This window comes from Prosopis cineraria, unplaced genomic scaffold, assembly GCF_029017545.1.
Source record: "Prosopis cineraria cultivar Desert tree isolate PC_DT_omini unplaced genomic scaffold, ASM2901754v1 PC6, whole genome shotgun sequence".
In the NCBI taxonomy this organism is placed as follows: domain Eukaryota; kingdom Viridiplantae; phylum Streptophyta; class Magnoliopsida; order Fabales; family Fabaceae; genus Prosopis; species Prosopis cineraria.
The window spans coordinates 5,427,135-5,445,678 of NW_026555337.1; the positions used below are offsets into that span (position 1 = coordinate 5,427,135).

General features: G+C 29.4%; 1 protein-coding gene across 1 annotated transcript; it reads left to right on the plus strand.

Annotated features, from left to right (window-relative positions):
- The first annotated feature begins 14,943 nt into the window (after positions 1 to 14,943).
- Positions 14,944 to 15,975, plus strand: LOC129312368 (transcription factor MYB4-like). Its single transcript, XM_054954936.1, has 3 exons — positions 14,944 to 15,085; positions 15,183 to 15,312; positions 15,412 to 15,975. Exons 1-3 carry the CDS (start codon positions 14,956 to 14,958, stop codon positions 15,923 to 15,925), a joined length of 774 nt encoding a protein of 257 aa, XP_054810911.1. The 5' UTR covers positions 14,944 to 14,955; the 3' UTR covers positions 15,926 to 15,975.
- The last annotated feature ends 2,569 nt before the right edge of the window (positions 15,976 to 18,544 follow it).

An 18,544-nucleotide genomic window follows, 5' to 3' on the forward strand; every position in this document is an offset into this window, starting at 1 on the left:
ATTAATAAAAAAAACGAGCTAAGCTGTTGGGGATAAATTAACAATTAATTAATGATAGGCCCGGACTTGTCATTAATAATACCTTATTAATTTATAATTTAATAATTATTTATATTTAGAGCTGTCGAGATAACAATCACGACATATCCTTGAGAAAATGTATTTATAAATAAACACATGATATAATTAAAATTATAATATTAATTAATATTTTACATGTTAATAATACTTTTAGATGAATAAAAGCTGAGGGTTTCATTATATTATCGTCAGCTCCTCACATACCTGTCGTTAAATGTTATAAAATATAACATAATAATATAACTTTAATAAATATTATTTATTTATATTAATAATATTAATAATAATGATATTAGTTATTGGCATGGATAAAAATTATTTTTTATTCTATACATTATTACGACAAGTTTATTGTGGACTTGTCGTTATAAAGTACCAATTTTATTATTTATAATTACAACCACAGTTACTTATATAATTATGAAGAAAATAGCGTCGTTAAAAGTATATTTTCTGCTAGCGGATCTCCTTCTCAAAGATATCTTCTTCAAAGTTGGTTCGGGGGAAGAGATTAGAATGTGGTCTGACCCATGGATTCCAGGTTTGCCTAAGTCTAAAGCTATCTGCTTAAATGATTCCTCAGTTGATAAAAATTTAAAGGTTGCCTCTCTTATCTCTAATGGTGCCTGGAACTAAACTTTTATTCAGTCATTAATTACCAAAGAGACGGCTTAGTTTATTTCTAAGATACGTATTCCAGTGAACCCATCTACTGACACTACGGTTTGGACAGGTGCTAAAAATGGGAAATACTCCTCTAAGCTTGGCTATAGATTAGAATATGCAAGACAGCACCTGGTTGTCATTTATGCACCAAGCTCCTCTACTAGAGTCTCTAAAACTTAAGATTCACCCAAAAATAAAACACTCTTTTTGGCGAGCACTCAATCGGGCCCTAGGAACAAAAGAAGCATTATGTCATAGAAAGTGTGTTGTGGATTCCACTTGCCCGATATACAACTGAAATCAATTACGGACGTGCTGCTATTATGTGAGTGGTCAAAAAAGTTTGGATCATCCTTAACTTTCCTCATGGATCCAACACAAGTAACCTCCTTTGGAAGTCGGGGCAATTCTATTCTGCTAGATGACAGCCCACTTGAGAATTATGACAGAGCATATGTCGCTTGCCTCTGCTAGAATATTTGGAAAACTCGATCAACATCAGTTTTCAACGCTGCAGCTTTAAATCCTATTCAAGTTATTAGCTCAACCAAAGCTGCGGTTAATGAATTCTGGAAGATAAATTGTAATAACCAAGTAAATCCCCTTATACATGAAATCTTTAATACTGATTGGCTCCCTCCTGAAGAAGGGTCTATCAAAATTAATTGTGGTGGAGCTTTTTTAAGACACAACAGGAAGGCCGCAATTGGAGTAATTATTAGAAACAGCTCTGGCATGTTTGTAAAAGGATGGTGAAGCTTGGTCTCAGCTAATTTAAGCTTTTTATCAAAATTTTTGGCTTGTGAAGAAGCCATTTCCTTAGCCTTTGAACCTTGCAGATCTAAAGTTGTAATTGAAATGGAGCGTTTAGATCTCTATGGAGCTGTGTTTCTTATAAAGACTCTTCCTCTTGTCATTGGTCTTTTCATGGGCTTCTTGAAGATCTATTTGTGGCACTTGAATCTCAAGCTCATACCTCTTTCTCATTTGTTAAACGAGAAAGGAAACTTTACTGTTGATTAGTCGGCAGCCTCATCTCTAAAGAGAGTAGATTCTGACGGTTGGGTTATCTCCCCTCCACCACCTCTTATTGCTATTTTAATCAAAGACTCAAGCTCCTCTATTCATAGGATATCAGCAACTGGTGATTAACAGTGATCGGAAAGGCATTGGACAATTATTTCGCTTGTCTTGATCTATTCCAAGTACTATTTATATACCTATTTCCTTGTTCTTATTGAAGTTTGCAGTTTTTGATGAAAAAAAATAATTCTCATAATTTCTTTTATCAAATATAAAATAAAAGAAAAGTCAAATGATATCAATACTTTAAAAGTAATTATAAAATTATCTTATTGAAAATAAATAAATTTTATAATAACTATATCTTCAACTATTGTAACAATTGTACTATCCATGTATAAAAAACTATTATCGAATTGAAATAAAAATTACACCTAATGTCTCAAGGTTTATATAATGTGTCAATTTAGGAGGGTCGAAAATATATAACACTCATATTTTAATAAGAAAAAATTAAAAAAAAATTAGGTGGAGTCCTAGCCCCTACTGGTCTTCTATCTCCTGCTTGCTCCCCAAGTTTGCCAGTAATCAAGTAACTGATCTTGTTCACTTACAATACAGGCATGCGAGGAGAGAGCCCTGTACATAATTGTATGTCACACGTATATACAGGCAATTAATCCTGCATGTTAAATACGAGGAATAGGTCATCATTTGGTTTGGTTCTAAAGCTATATATATATATATATATCATGCATGACTCAATTCTCAAATACTCATTCGCACGCCCAATTTTCAGGTCTTGCACGGTGTGGAACAAGCTGCAGATTGAGATGAATGAATTATCTGAGACGATGTATCAAAAGAGGGAACTTCACTCCAGAAGAAGACGATATTATCCTCAAACTACATGCGAAGATATGGGAAATAGGTATCACAACCTTCAGCTAATACATAAAAAGAAAGTCAGATAAATGTCATGAGCCTGTGTTGGAGCCCTTCGGTTTCATATCAAGAACCTCAATCTAACTTCGTGTTCTCTTCAAACTTACTTATCGGACATCCCCATGACTCCATTAACCCCAAAAAAAAAAAAAACAGAAAAAACAGAGACAACAGTCTTGACAATTTCGTGCGAATAATTTGGTTTAAGGAAACATATATACGTATCTAAGCAAATCCTATGAGAAACGTAGAGTTATCAGTTTTCCATTTGAAGGTAGATAAGACTTGCGTGCTTCTGCATGGACCTAATGCACACATACACACACGTGCATGCGCACTTGTGTAGATAAACTAAGCGAAGTATTCTGGTGAATTATATTGTAGATGGACCGAGATTGCAACTCAGTTACCAGGAAGATCAGATAACGAGACTAGAATCACTGGCACTCTAACCTTAAGGCATTGCACAGAAATCAGCGACACGTGAAAGTGCTCGAGTTTGAATAGTTGAACCAGTGGCCTCTGATTATACAGTAAATGAGGTGATGGGGGCGGTGGGTGACTTAGAGGTGGGTTTCTGGACAGAGCCTTATAATTGTGTGGTTGATACTTCCTACTTCTCAGTTGAAATGCTCGCAACTTTCCCTACTGAACCTGAAATATTAAGCCCCGTTTTTGATGCACAACTTTGGAGTCACTTCCAATAATTTGGACGAGGAAATTATCATGCCTTGGCTTGTTAGCAATCCAGTTGTAGTAATGATGTTAAGAAATGTATTCCTATCCTATCACTCTCGACTTAGTTTAATTTGGTCCTGAACCTCATGCTTTTGTGTGTGTGTGTGTGGTTTAATGTTGAATATAATTATCATCTAACTACATATATGGTTGGATTTACGCTGTCGACATTCACTCAACATTAATTCAATACAAGTACTTCGAATGCCAAACATTTACATAATCCATATAGACAAAATCGCAGTTAGGTCACATAATATCAATTTAACGACAAGTTAGGTTTCTGATAAAAAAAATTTTAAAAATAATTTACAAATATGATTAACTCAAACAAAATGAAAATCTCAGTTGTAAACTGATAGTTACATTTGAAACGTGAATAACTGATTTACAATTTCATAAAAGTTTGTTGGGACTTAATTGTCATTCCTCAATCCACACACACACATATATAAATCCTCAAAAAATATATATTTTATAATTTATATTTATTATAAGTATTAAATAGATATTTAATAAACATATTTTAAATAAGTTACATTTGGTGTAACCCATAACATTATATAATAAATTTTAAATTAAAGACAGTTAAGTTCTAAAATATTGAATTAATGATGGTTGAGTTTCAGACAAATTTTTTTAAAAATAAATTAAAAGTATCAATTCAAATAATTAAAGATTCATAAGTTTTAATGGTAAATAAAACATGTATGATTCTTCGAGATACCCATGACAGTGAGGCTGCCATTTGCAACTGGAATTCTTGTTTATAGAAGTATATAAATTTACATTTACAACTTATTTTTTTAAAAAATAATTATTAATTGTCATCGGTATTTTTAGTTGTGTTCTATAATAAATGAGTGGAATATGCAATTTATAAGGGATGAAGTAATTTGCCTTAATATATTCGTTAATTCCTCAAGATTGAATAAATCTTGGCATTAATGCGAGAGAGAGAGAGAGTTCAAATTAAAGTGTCCCTCCAAACATCCGCACCAAACCACCCCCGACTTCAATTAATCCATTGACTTTTGAATTAATTATTACTTTTCAGTAACTATACTATCAAGGGCAGACCTGCCGCCCACGTTGCTCGTTGAGGGGCTGTGGCCCCGCTCCCCAGCCCCTCAAAAGGGTGGTTGTGTGTAGAACCGGACGGGCTAGCTTGAATTAATTCAAAAAATTTTAGGATTGGATTTTAAAAAAAAGATATTTTTTTATGTTCGGGCTTATTCGGGCCGGTCTGAATAGGCCCGAAAAAATTCGGGCCAAGCCCAATTCGGGTTCGGGCTTGGCCCGAATACCCGAGTAATTTTTTTTATTTTTAAAAATATATAATATATAATAAATATTAATTAATTCTTTAATTTTTAGGTTATTTTATACTAAAATATCATATATTTGAGTCCTAAATATCATTTAAGTATTAAAAATAATATTTTATATTTTTTTATAAAATAAAATAATTAATTTTAAAGTAAAAAAATTAATTAAAAATAATTTTAAAAATAAAATTCAAGTATTCTAGCCCCCCGAAGCCCGAAGGAATTCGGGTCGAGCTTAGTCATTCGGGTTTTTAAAAAAAACGGGCCTGTTCGAGTTCGGGCTTATTCGAGCCGGGCTTACCGAATTCCCAGCTCTAGTTGTGTGTGATGCAACCCCCATATATCTTTTTTTTAATTAATCATTCAATCTTCATAATTTTAACTTAATCACAATTTACTCTCTCATTTTTAATTCATTAAAATATTTTAAATTTTTATAATTTTATTTTTTAAAATATAAAGATTAATATTTGAGAGATTAAAATTTTAAAGACTAAATTGTAAGAGACAAAACAGGGACTGCCTTACAATCGAGTTAAAACTTTAAGGATTGATTTATAATGAGTTAAAGTTTAAAGATTGAGTTGTAATTAAATTAAAACTATAAGAATTAAATAATTAATTTTTTCTTATTTTATTATTATTATTAAAACAAAGCTACACTGCATTATCTTTATAGGTATTATATGTATACAATATATAATATGCATACATTTTTTATTTATATTTCTTTGATCCTATCTATGAGGTAAAAAGAGAATATTTATTCTGGTCATATTTATAAAATAACTTAATGAACATTGTGTTTATTTTTATCATTTTGCTCAAATTATATGTTGGGAATGATATTAAATATTAGATTATTTTATTCTTAAAGTATATATATTTACTAAAGATAAAGTTCAAAACCTGTTGAATTTTTAAATAAATTTAATAAGATTTAAATTTTTTTCAGTTAAAATATTAGGAGTGACTTATAAATAAGATCGAAAGAAATATATTTTAATAAAAAATGTATATTATATTTAGTTATCTAGATAAATGGTGTCTTGTGTTTTTTTTTTTCAATTTTCTTGAAATACTTATGTAATTACACTTCCAATAATTAATACAATAATATATTTTAACTAAAAAAGCTAATTTTAAAAATTAAGTATACATTTAATTTTAAGAAAAATTGGCCCACTCATTTTTAAAGTTGGTTCCGCCCCTGTATGCCATGAACTGCTTTCCATGCATGCTAGTAGAAAACTCATTTTTTTAGACTTCGTGTAATGCAGGCGAAGCATGGAGAGACATCTCCTATTGATTGATATATTGATATCAAAATCTGACAATGGTAACAGAGTATTAAATACTTGTCTCTTTTTATTTATTGATATACTTTACTGCATTGATATAAAAAATGTATATAAACTTTTATGTTTTCACCCCTTGATCATTAATAAAATAATAAAATATTCTAACCACCCTTTTAATTTATCTTAACTATACATACCTTTCTTTTATTTATTTTTCGATATAACGTTTCTTTTATTTTACAAACGTATAGTGTAGTCCAATCTATTAATCATGTTAAGAATATACTAAACAATTATTTTTAATTAAAATTTATATTAAAAAAATTTACTTACCAATTTACACTCACTCTAATAAATCCCTGAATTATATTATTATTCCTTACAATTACATGAATTTCATTAGTAAGGAAAAATGAATTTTAGAGTTTTCTTTTCTTTATTTGATTTTTTATGGACAGTTATTTTCTTAATGTTTTTGGCTAATTCTTGTCAAAAAATGTTTTTAGAAAATTGAGATAAAATCTTAAGTAATTTGAAGTAGACATATATAAAACTTGATTGAGATCAATCAATCTGTTTAAATAAATATTTTTTTAACTAAATGTGTTTATAAAATATATGTAGGAAAAACATGTTTACTAATTTTCGATCTTAAATCTAAATGATTTATATAATATTTCAAATTAACGTCATTTTATATTATATGATGAAAAAAATATGTGTTTAAAATATTTTTTGCAATTTCAAAGAAATGTAGATAAATAAGTTCCAATAAATTTGATAAAAATTAAAACATTTTATTCTAAAATTAATAAATTTTATAATGTAATAAAAGTTTGAAAATGAATGTATAAAATTTTTTTAGTTAAATAAAAATATTTTGTTTGAAAATATCGATGTTTAATTTGGATGATTATGGTGTTTAAGATAGGTATTTTGATTGAGATAAAAGTTTAAAAGGTCAAATTTAATTGTCAACTATCAAATTCATAGACATAAATGAAATCTCAAATATACAAGGGAAATGTCTATAATGTAAATTTTAATTTTAATAGAGATTTATATAAATTTTAAAAGTAGAAGTTGAGTTTATGTAATTTAGACAAAATAAAAAGGTGATTGATGTATTTTACTTTAAATAAATTAATTTCAAATCGATTCATAAAATTTATTGAGAAAAAAACGAAATATTTCATGCAAATAGTAAATAATATATTTCAAATTTCTAATATTGTTCAATTTATAATGAAATATTCACGTTTTATATCTTTATAATATTATGAGTAAAATATTTCTTTCCAGAAAATAAATGCATCTCAATTTTTCCTATTTTAGTTATTATTCTTTTAAAACTGTAAACATAACTTTGAATTAATTAGGTGAATTTAATTAAAATATTTAAATGCTATGGAAAAGAATAAAAAAATGATAGTTAGGTCTCAAAATATTGAATAATACTAGTTAAGTTCCTGATAGATTTTAAAAAAAAAATAATTTTAAAATATTAATTTAAATTATTATAAATTCAAGAGTTGCAATTGCACATAAGTATTTAAATATTAAATATAATTTTTAAAGTATAATAAAAATTTTGTTTATAACTGTTTGAATTGATATTTATAATTTATTTTATAAATTTTTTATCAAGGACCTAATTGACATTGATTCACTCTTTCAGGACTTACTCCCTCCGTATCTATATATAAAAAACAATTTTAAAAGTTTTTTATTTTTAAATATAAGAGGTTGTTAGTATAGTTTTTAATAAATAGACTATTATATCTTTATTAAATTAAAAAAAAAAGATAAATACCTTTGTTGACTTATTTTAAAAAAATTATTTTTATTTATAATAATTAAAATTAAAATTAAAATATCACTTTACATTTTGATTAAAAAATTAATTTTTATAATTTATATAATTTAATTAAAAATATTTTATATATAGCCATGGGAGGGAGGAACTGCCGTCCTCCCAGATGAATATCATTCAAAGAATGTGGTTCCCAAGCCAAAGAGTTTTCTAGCAAACAACCAATCATCACATTTTCTCTTCTGCCAGTCGCACCTTTTTATCAATCAAATCACAGTGCAACAACAAGTCCAGACAAATTGACTCATTAACTCATTAATTATTATTATTATTATTATTATTATTTTTTTTGGGTTGAGGCGGATTCACCTCAACCACGTCTGAAATTCCAGTGCATGATGTTATCACGTTCACAGATTGACCTTTTCCAGCATCGATTATCAACACCATTTTTATGCCCCTTTTTTTTTTTGGGGGGGGGGGTCAATAACAGTTTTTTTTTTTTCCCGTTTTTCGGCCACAAAGGGTCAATAACAGTTTTATGCTTCAGATTGTTGACTCACACCATAACGATAAAGACAACGAGGTGCATGCACCCATCCCCCTCCATTCTACTTGTTTACTAGTCATTGGCTGTATCCATAAATATATCAAACTACTACTTGTGATTAATTAATTAAGTCCGTAAATAAGTGGAGCCTCATTGGCATTAATTTGGCAGCATGTTCTTACAGCTTCGGAGTTGAATTTCCATGTGATATTTAATATATTTTGACGATTCTTTGAATCGGGTTACGTGCCCCAGCGAGACGTTTTTAATGAATAAGAAACACCCACGTGTGTGCGTGCGTGTGCGTGCGTGTGTGTGTGTGTGTTTGTGTTCGTGGATATGCTTGCTTTCATCTTGTCGTCGTTACGCAATGTTACGTGGATATGCTTCTTTTCCTCGTATGGGTATTAATATACTCCACGTATGTCCGGATCAATATTACGTACATTCACCCACTTTGGTTCTATATGTATAAGAGCTAAATAACTAATCCACATAGATTGAAAACATTAGTTAAATTAATTACGCATAAAAATATGCATTGAGTTTTCTAGAGTATTTCTTCTTCTAGTCATCAAAAGCATGTACAATCCAATAAGAATAGTTTAAAAAGATATAGTAAATACGAGAGATAAATGAAATTATGATCTTATACATGTATTTAAGGTGATCAAAACCAAATTTTTAATTAATGTTACGACTGGAGAGACTATGTACCGTCAAATTTTTTTTAAAGGAAATATATATCCCCTTGTCCTTTTAATCGTGCTGTCCTCCCTCTTAATATAAAAATTCTAACATAATATTAAAGTCATTTGATTGAGAATAAAAAACATGAGAAAAAACAGAAAAAATGAAAGATGAAAAAAAATAAGAGATTAAAAAAAGAAAGAGAGAAAAAGAAGAAGAAAAAATTAAATAAATTTGAGGTCTCTAAGATCTTAAAAAAAGGACAAATTCAGGCAAGAAGGAGGAAAAAAACAGTAAAAAATATTAAAAAATAAAAAAATCCTACATTTAAAGGTTATAAAATAAATTATAAATATATAAATTTAAAAAACATCTAACTAAAATATTTAATTATTTTAATAGAGTATATTATTTTTAAATATATTTAAGATAAGAATTCTAACAACACCGTACAAAGTCCTTGGATTTTAGTTCAAAGTTCATATTACCGGGGAAGCACCATTTTCACGTTTTTCTCATATCCATGATTCTTTTTGAGACAAGTGCTCAACTCCATCAAATGTGTTTTTATTTTCATTTTAATTTTGAGAAAGCGACCTCTTGACAAAATTTATGTTAGAAAGTCGGTCACGTCTATGAACTCAAATGCAAACAACGCGTGCAAGATCAACAATATCTTTATCCAAAACTTGTAACAATTTGATCCACATTTTGTGAGAGCGCGTGTTCTAACTTCTACCATTAAATACTCTCTGTTTTTTTTTTAGCAAAAAAGTATGGGAGAAATTAAAAGCTTTTGGACGTGATACAATTTAAACTCAGGCTCAAAAAATTTAAAAATTAATATCACTGTAGGCATGAAGGACTTAAATGGAATAATTTTTCATTTAAATAACCAAAATGTCCTTCATATAATTAATATTATTGAAATCAGTGGCGGGTATTGCTCCTCCACAATTTTGTGATGCCTCATGTAAATATAAAATAGATTTTAATTTTCTCCCATTGATATGTTAGTTTTGAACCCACTAATCAAGAGGAAAACAAGAAAAGATGAAGAAAAAAAAAAGGGAGAGAAAAATGATAATCACCTGGATATAGGTGAGGGGACGGAGTGCAAAATTTGTCAAAGAAAAGAGGAAGCATAATTGAAGAGGATTGGGATTTTAAAATAATTTAAGTATTATGAATGATTATTTTCTATTAAGACTTTTATTTGAAAGTGGTTAATTCTTATATTTTTAGTGGAATCATTTATTCCATTCTAGATTTTTACTAAAACCATTTATGTAGTTTAAAATAATTGTGATATTTATATATTTAATTTATTGTTTAATATTTTTAGGAAATCAAGTTGTTACACATGTTAGGAGTTTCATTATTATTTAAACAAATAGTTGGAGTTTGAATCTCATCTCATGCTCACGTAATAGAACCTAAATTTTGCTACCGATAAAGTATATATCATTCATGTCTTACAAAAAAATAATATTGCCCCCATTAGCCCCGATTCCTAGATCCACCACTAACTGAAATAATAAGATAAGTTATAGTTTTTATAAGTAAAATTACTAAAATAATAAGTTAAGTTTTAGTTTTTATAAATAACATTACTAAAATAATAAGTCAAGCTTCAGTTTTTTACAAGCAAAATACATGATTAGAATAGAAAGTTAGGTTGTAGTTTTTACCAATAATATAATTAAAATAACAAGTCAAATTATAATTTTTACAAATAATATCAATAAAATAACAAGTTAAGTTATAGTTTTTTCAGGTTAATTTATTAGAATAACAAGTCAAATTAAAATTTTTCACAAGTAATATTATTAAAAAAACAAGAAGTAACGTCTATTTTAATAATATTATCTGTAAAATCATAACTTGTTTTGTCATTTTAATAATGTTACTTATAAAAATTATAACTTGATTTGTTATTTTAGTAATGCTAACTATAATTGAAAGACTTTTTGGTCATTTAAATAAAAAAAATTTATTTCATTTTAGTTTTCTAGACTTGTAGTAAAATTTCATATTTTTTCTTTTGACTCAATTGAAATTATGTTCCATCCAAAGACTTTTAATGAAATTCTTCCTTCTTAGTATCTTATCCAACTCTTCCCCGATAAAAAGAGAGAGAGAGAAAGAAAGAGTCCTATACGCATGCACCCCCCACTTACACACCAACCAGGAAAGTACCTGTATATATTGCGGGTACAGAGGGCAAATGCCCCACAATTTTTTTTTTTTGGCTCAATTTTATACATATAATGTATATAAATGATTCCTGATATTTAGCAACATATACTAATTCTAATGTACCATAAAATGTGTGTATACATGTTGCTTCTGCGTTCTAAAATTTCTAAGCCCGTCACTGCACCACACACATACACAAATTGGTGCCCCTTTTTAATTCACTCGCGGGCTTGATTATGGAACCCTAGCATCAGGGGATGGGGACATGCCACTTGAGCTACAAGCTCTTGGCCACTTCTAGGTCATTATCAATGCAAGAACTTTACTTTACAGGTAAATGTGGTATGTCTTTAAATCATGAGGTATAATCTTAATGACTTGTTAGGATTCAACGCACTTTTTTCTGTAAAATTAAGAAAATTTGGGCATGTAAAGGAAAATAGTTATTAGAACTTCTACTACAAAACAGATATAATGTAATTTCCATTCCTGGCTATATAATCTAGTGTAAGATATGTAGGAAGTGGTTTAAATGTTGTGCGGCATGGATATATAACTTGGAATTATGGGGAACCTTATTTCTTGTGTGGCTTTATAACTATATTTGAAATGGATGAGGTGGTCAAACAATATAATTCATCCATGTATACACGGAGGGCACTTCACTAAATGAAAAACCTCTGTAGATTTAATTTGGAGACGGACGGAATACAATAATGAAAGGAAGAGATTCATCGTATGAAGTCCGTAGATGTCGAAAGTGATGAAGGGGGAACTTGTCCAGAAAAGAGCTGTCAGGGACCACTTGCTGTGCAATACTATTTGAATTCACGAGGAAATTTGGCATTATATGATTCAACATCCACGCAACTCCTTTTATTTTTGAACTTTTAATTCAATTCAATTAACTCAGTAACTAGTACTTCCTCCCTTCAAATATATAAAATATTTTAACAAATTCACTCTTTTTGATAAAATAATTATTTAATTTTAAATTAATATTATTTTTTATATTTATCCTTATGTAATAAAATGTTTTACTTTAAAATAAATATAAAATAATTATTTAATAGAGACACTTAAAAAAATAATAATTACATTTTAAAAGATTAAGGATATTTTATATTTTTTAACATTTAATTTATTAAATATATTTTATATTTTTTAATAGAGAAAGTATTATATTCCCTTCACATGCGCTGCGCTCACAATTTCTTTTTACTATCTCATATGCATAGTCATATTTAAATTCTATGAAGCTGATACTTGTAAATTTCTGTAAAATTTTCATTTTTAATTTTTTTTATTTTTATAAAACAAAATAATTTCATTCGTTCTTCCTTAAAAAAATACATTTCATACAAATTTATAATTATCAACTTTTGAGGATTTGAATCATCCAAACACGCTGACAAGTGACAAACTCAATCTATGTGTTCTTCTTTTCTTTGCCAATTCTCCGATGGCTTTAAGTATATACCTATCGCCCAGCCACAGTTGTCATTTAGGCGTAGCCTCCCTCATTTGAGTCATTTCGATTACTTTTTGTTCGTCCTTTCTTTGAATTTGAATCCTTCGTGCATCATTATTTAATCATTATATTAACGCAAAATAAATCATCCTGAAAGCTGATTACCTGCACATTGTCGGTGTTGTATATAGCACATCTTTTAAATTACATTTTTTTCCCAAATGGTTAATTGTTTTGTATTTTTTCGTAAATTTTGACAAAGGTTAAAGTACTTTTATTTAAAGAAAACATTAACAATTTGATAGGAAATTTGAGCAATTTTTTTTTGAAAATACACATTTAAATAGATATATTTAAATTTTTAAATTATAAAATTGACTTATTAATATAACACGCTCAAAATTTTATAATGTCATAATCTAGTAAAATAATTTGAAATATGTTTAAGCTTTAAATAATATTTTTACACCGCCAATGCTTGAAAAATGGTTTCAGTATATATTTAAAAGATCACTTAATAGATAATTGTAAATAGATGTGATTAAAAATTTAAAATTACGTGAATAATAAGAATTTAGAATTATAAAAATAATTAATATTAAAATATGATCAAAATTAATCAATTTAACAGTACAACAAAAGCATTTGAAAATACGCATTAAATTTTCTCGGCAGACACAAGTGTTTAAATTTAAATGATTTTTAAGTAATGTTTATTTTAAGAATGGTCCTTTCAGTCAAAATAAAAGAATATGATTTAACGCTTAATTAAATTTTAATGGCCGGATGGATATAAAATCCCCATGATTTGCAATTATCTTTGGTTTTTCACTGTAGTATCATAGTACAAGTGATTATTAAACCAGCTCTTTAATATATCTGCGGGCCCCCGCATAGATGGGTGTAGTGATGTGGACTACATAAATCTTCATATTATGTTTTTTTTTTTATTTTCTGACATTTTTGGACTCTGGGTCCGTTTTTCTTTCCCTTATCCAATCCGGGGGTCTAAAAAATGTTGGCTCGATTTTATTGTCATATTTTCTTTCTTTCCTTTTTTGGGGCAGAATTCTCATATATTTCTAGTTATATTGTAAAATTAGAAGGAAGATTTGTGTAATATAACTTTTAATTTTTCTGATAAAAAAGGCTATTAATTTTAAGAAAAGTTCATATGTAGTTTTAAAATAAAAATCTATATATTAAATGGAAGGGAATCTATCTATTCTTTTCTTTTCTTTTTTTCTTGTTTTTTTTTTGGTTTTTGTGCGTACTCGTGCTGTCGTGCATTCAACTTGATTAATGTGGTTTAACTAGATCAGAGGCCTCTCTAATTTTTTTTCCCCTCCCTTTCCCTCCACTTCTTCCGTTCCCACTATTCATTAATTTTATTATTTAAAAAAATTATTTAATAAAAAAATTTAAATAGTGAAAATGAGGAAAGTGAAAGGAAATAGAGAGAGAGAAAAAAAAAAAACCCACTTCCGGTTTAACTAGGTAACTCACGCATGGTCACATGGAGAAGGGAACCAGGCCACGTGGTCCAAGCAACTTGCGGGCCCCCGCAATTTAAATTCACTGGTCATTCCAATTTCTCCTGCAGTGACGCTCCCACGTACACGGGGGACAAACCCTAGAATCTATTACCCCTTTTCAACATTTTCCACTGAATTTAGATGATTTATTTATTACCATCATCACCATATAATTTTATTGTTTATACTTTATATAAAAAATTTATAAAATATCCAATCATTTGATGGTATAACAGAACATGATTAAATATGTTATATTTTTTTCCCATACACGATAATTTTATGAAATATGTATCAACCACAAAATTAATTCTCGAATCAAATTCGGGAAAATAAAAAAAAATGAGGAAAGAACATAAAGTGCACTGTTGAAAGATATATAAGTGGCAGGGGAAAGAGATATACATATATTGGAATAATTCTTTTATTGATTAATCAATTGTGAGGAGTGGCGTTGAAAAGCGGCACACATACACAGAAAAACATGAAAGTGACACAATAAATATATCGTCCGTGAAACACGTTTGGGATGTACATCCATGTGGATATATACGCGAGTACGAGGAGACTCCCTCGATCAGTCTTGGGTTCACAATATTCAGGTACACTGTAGAAATGAGGAACCCACGCAGTGACTCTAATGGATTAAAGAAAGGTACTTGGACGCCAGAAGAAGACCGCAAGCTCATTGCTTATGTTACTAGGTATGGCTGTTGGAATTGGCGCCAACTCCCCAGGTTTGCAGGTGATGATTCATTGCACAACTCGTCTGTCTCTTTAATTAATTCCACATCGTCACTTGTTCTTCGTCACGTTGCATTCCTATGTTTGGAAATTCTCAGGTCTAGCAAGGTGTGGGAAGAGTTGCAGACTGAGGTGGCTCAATTATCTGAGACCCGACGTCAAAAGAGGCAACTACACTAAGGAAGAAGATGAACTTATCATTAAACTCCACCAACAGCTTGGCAACAGGTTTGAACTTTTAACATAACCTTTTTGTTCAATTGCAGATATATGGTCTCATCTATTAATAATGATTTAAATTGACAAAGCTTTGTGTTCCATGTTCAGATGGTCTGCTATAGCAGCTAAGCTGCCAGGAAGAACAGACAATGAAATAAAGAACCACTGGCACACCAACCTCAAGAACAAAAGCCAAACTCATCCTCAGAACAACTCAGTCGCTGCTGACAAGGATGAGATTATCCTCAAACCAAGCGACCCATATCATTCTCAAGGCATCATTGATTCAGCAACTTCCACGGTCGGCCACGACAACGGGAAATCGGGGTCTGAATCAACCTTGTGCGAATCCTCCGACATAACGACGTCGGAAAGCAACCAGGATTTGGTCGGACATCATGAGTTCTCTTTTCTGGATGCGTATACTGAGCCGATGAGCGGAAATTTCTGGACGGATCCATGCGTGGTTGATTCTGACGTTCTCTATTACCCCCATACTGAAATACCGCCACTCGAGACTGGACCTCAATTCCTTACTCCAATGTCCAATGTCGCACAGCTTTGGACTCACAATAATTTCTACGACCAATGTTTTGGTCTCTTTTGCAATTATAATCAATAGACGGACCATTTCCATGCATGGTTTCGCTATCTGTCTAAAGTATATATGTTCCTTGTGTTTATTTCTGGGAAATGGATTATATTAATGCCCAATTTTTTAAGACTAATGGTTTGAATGTACTGCACTATACCATAAAGGAACATTGGAATAGGGTGACCATGTACGAATAATGGAATTTGTTACAAATGTCACAGCCATATCTAAATTTTAATTTAATCTATACTCTTTGAAAGTTAATGATATAATTGGCTCCTCTTACAATTTTGAGAACTTTTTTTTATAAGTCAAGTTGTTAAAAATGTCACAACCATATGTAAGTTTTAATGAAGTCCATATTCTTAAAGAAATTAATTGGCTTACAATTTTTGAACTTTCTAGATTTAGTCTTAAGGAATTAGACACTAAATTTAATTTTTTCATGGGTATAGCATAAATTAATGGAAGAAAAAGGTGAAGTAAACTTAAAAGAGAAGGAGTTCACCTGCAAGTTCTTTATGACTTGGGAGAAATATATATATATATATATATATATTGGTAGAAGGAGAAATATATACTAGTTGCCTCAGAAATTCCCCAGTTCGCGGCTTTAGCTTTCCTCTAATCCTAAGGGGGAACTGCAATGGACCTAGGCCCGTTAGATTGATGCAAAGGCCCACAATAACCAGCTCCTTTGCCAGCCGCTAGATCAAACCAATAGTATAGATTGAGGTTAGAGAAAAAGGAGGCGAGAAGCAGAAGGAGACGATTGGTTTCCATCCGATCATGTACCCTCAGGCATCAGCGGCTCAGTGGATTAAAGGATCCAGATTCTCCCCACAGCGTCTTCCTCAACATCCCTCAGCGTCCCAAATCCCATCTCTTTAATAAATATTCAATGTCTCCCATATCTACTCATATAAAATAATTTTATTTTTATTTTATTTTTTATTTTCAAAATTTATTTTGAAAAATTACCCTTAAATTTTTACAAAGAGATTTATAGTTTATCTTATTCAAACTTTAACTTAACCTATTTAATAAAAATTTGTCTTAAAAAATTTACAGAATAAGTTAGACTTTAAGCAGGTACTTACAATTTAATTTATTTAAGCTCGCGCATGACCTTTTAATAAAAATATATTTAAAAGATTTGCAGAGTAAGTTAGAATGTAAGAAGATAATTATGGTCTGATTTATTCAAGTTTTGACTTGATCTATTTAATAAAAATTTATTTCAAAAAATCTAAAGAGAAAATTTTTAGAATAAGTTTTGAAAATAGAAAATGAAATAAAAAATGAAATTATTTTATATGAGATGGTGTGGCAAATTATGAAAGATTGGATATTTATTGAAGGGATGGGGTTTTAGACATTGAGGGATGCTGTTGAGAGGATCAGGATCCTTGAATTATAGCATACTGAAGTTTTTTTCCGACGCTGTATTGTTAAATAAATAATAATCGAAATTAGTTGGAGAAAGATCACAATTAAAAATAAAGCTTTGCTAGTCGAAATAATTGGAAAAGAAAACATTGAATAAGAAATATGAATTTTTAATTAATGTATTGTATAAAAAATTAAAAAAGAAAAAGATATCAAGGGTGGGTAGCTCATAGAGAAAAGGTAAGAATGAAATGGGACGAGAGATCTAGTTGGCAAAAATAAATAAAAGGAGGCAAGGCAAAGATATCGAATCTAAACCCTTTCAATTTATAGGGAAAAAAAGTTTAAAAAACGCGTGAGGAATTTAATGGAAGGTGAATAAGATTAAAAAATATATACAAGCCACGTGAAATGGATTTATTTATAAATAAGTTTTATGAAATTTAAAAATTATAGCCAAGTTCCTTGCGATCTAAATATAATTTGAAATTATGATACAAAGATAATACTATCTCTCTATTAAAGATATCGAAGTTACAGTTGTAAAATATTAAAATGATAGCTGTGAATTATTGATAAAGTAGTTATAAACAATTAATTTTAAATTTTGTTACCGATGTATAATCAGTTTAACTATTAAATATATAAATTATTGAAGAGGTAGTGTTGCATATAATTAGTTTTAAACTTGCAATGTATAGTCAATTTAATTATTGGATATTGAAAGCTATTAGAGACAAGAGAGATAAATATATATTATAGATATGAAGGGTACATTATATATACTAAAAAAATAAAAAACACAATAATGACTAATAATTATATAATAATATCAAATAATATCTCTTAATAATGATTGAAATATATATACAATAATGATATAAGACATTTGGAGAATATTCTAGATAACATCCCCCCTCAAACTTAAGATGGTTTAACAGAAAGTAACTTAACTTTGTCTACCAAGAAACAAAAGTGGCCTAGATAAAAAGACTTTGTAAACAAGTTTGCCGGCTGATGCTTAGTTTGAATTGGAATAAGTTGAATAGTGTCTTGAATAACATGCTGTCGAGTAAAGTGACAGTCAATCTTAATATGTTTGACTTGTTCATGAAACACATAGTTACGAACAATCTTGATTGCAACTCGACTATCATAATAAATGTTTGTGGAGGAGCTCCAAGATGCCTATAGCTTATCAAGTAACCAATGCAATAAAGTACCTCAGCGATCGTGCCTACTAGTTCATGATATTCC

What these genes read in the sequence shown, in the direction of transcription:
- LOC129312368 (XM_054954936.1), top strand. Translation starts at nt 14,956, where the DNA reads ATGAGGAACCCACGCAGTGACTCTAATGGATTAAAGAAAGGTACTTGG. An exon ending in CCAACTCCCCAGGTTTGCAG is followed by an intron (nt 15,086 to 15,182) that starts GTGATGATTCAT and finishes GGAAATTCTCAG; the next exon opens with GTCTAGCAAGGTGTGGGAAG. An exon ending in CACCAACAGCTTGGCAACAG is followed by an intron (nt 15,313 to 15,411) that starts GTTTGAACTTTT and finishes TTCCATGTTCAG; the next exon opens with ATGGTCTGCTATAGCAGCTA.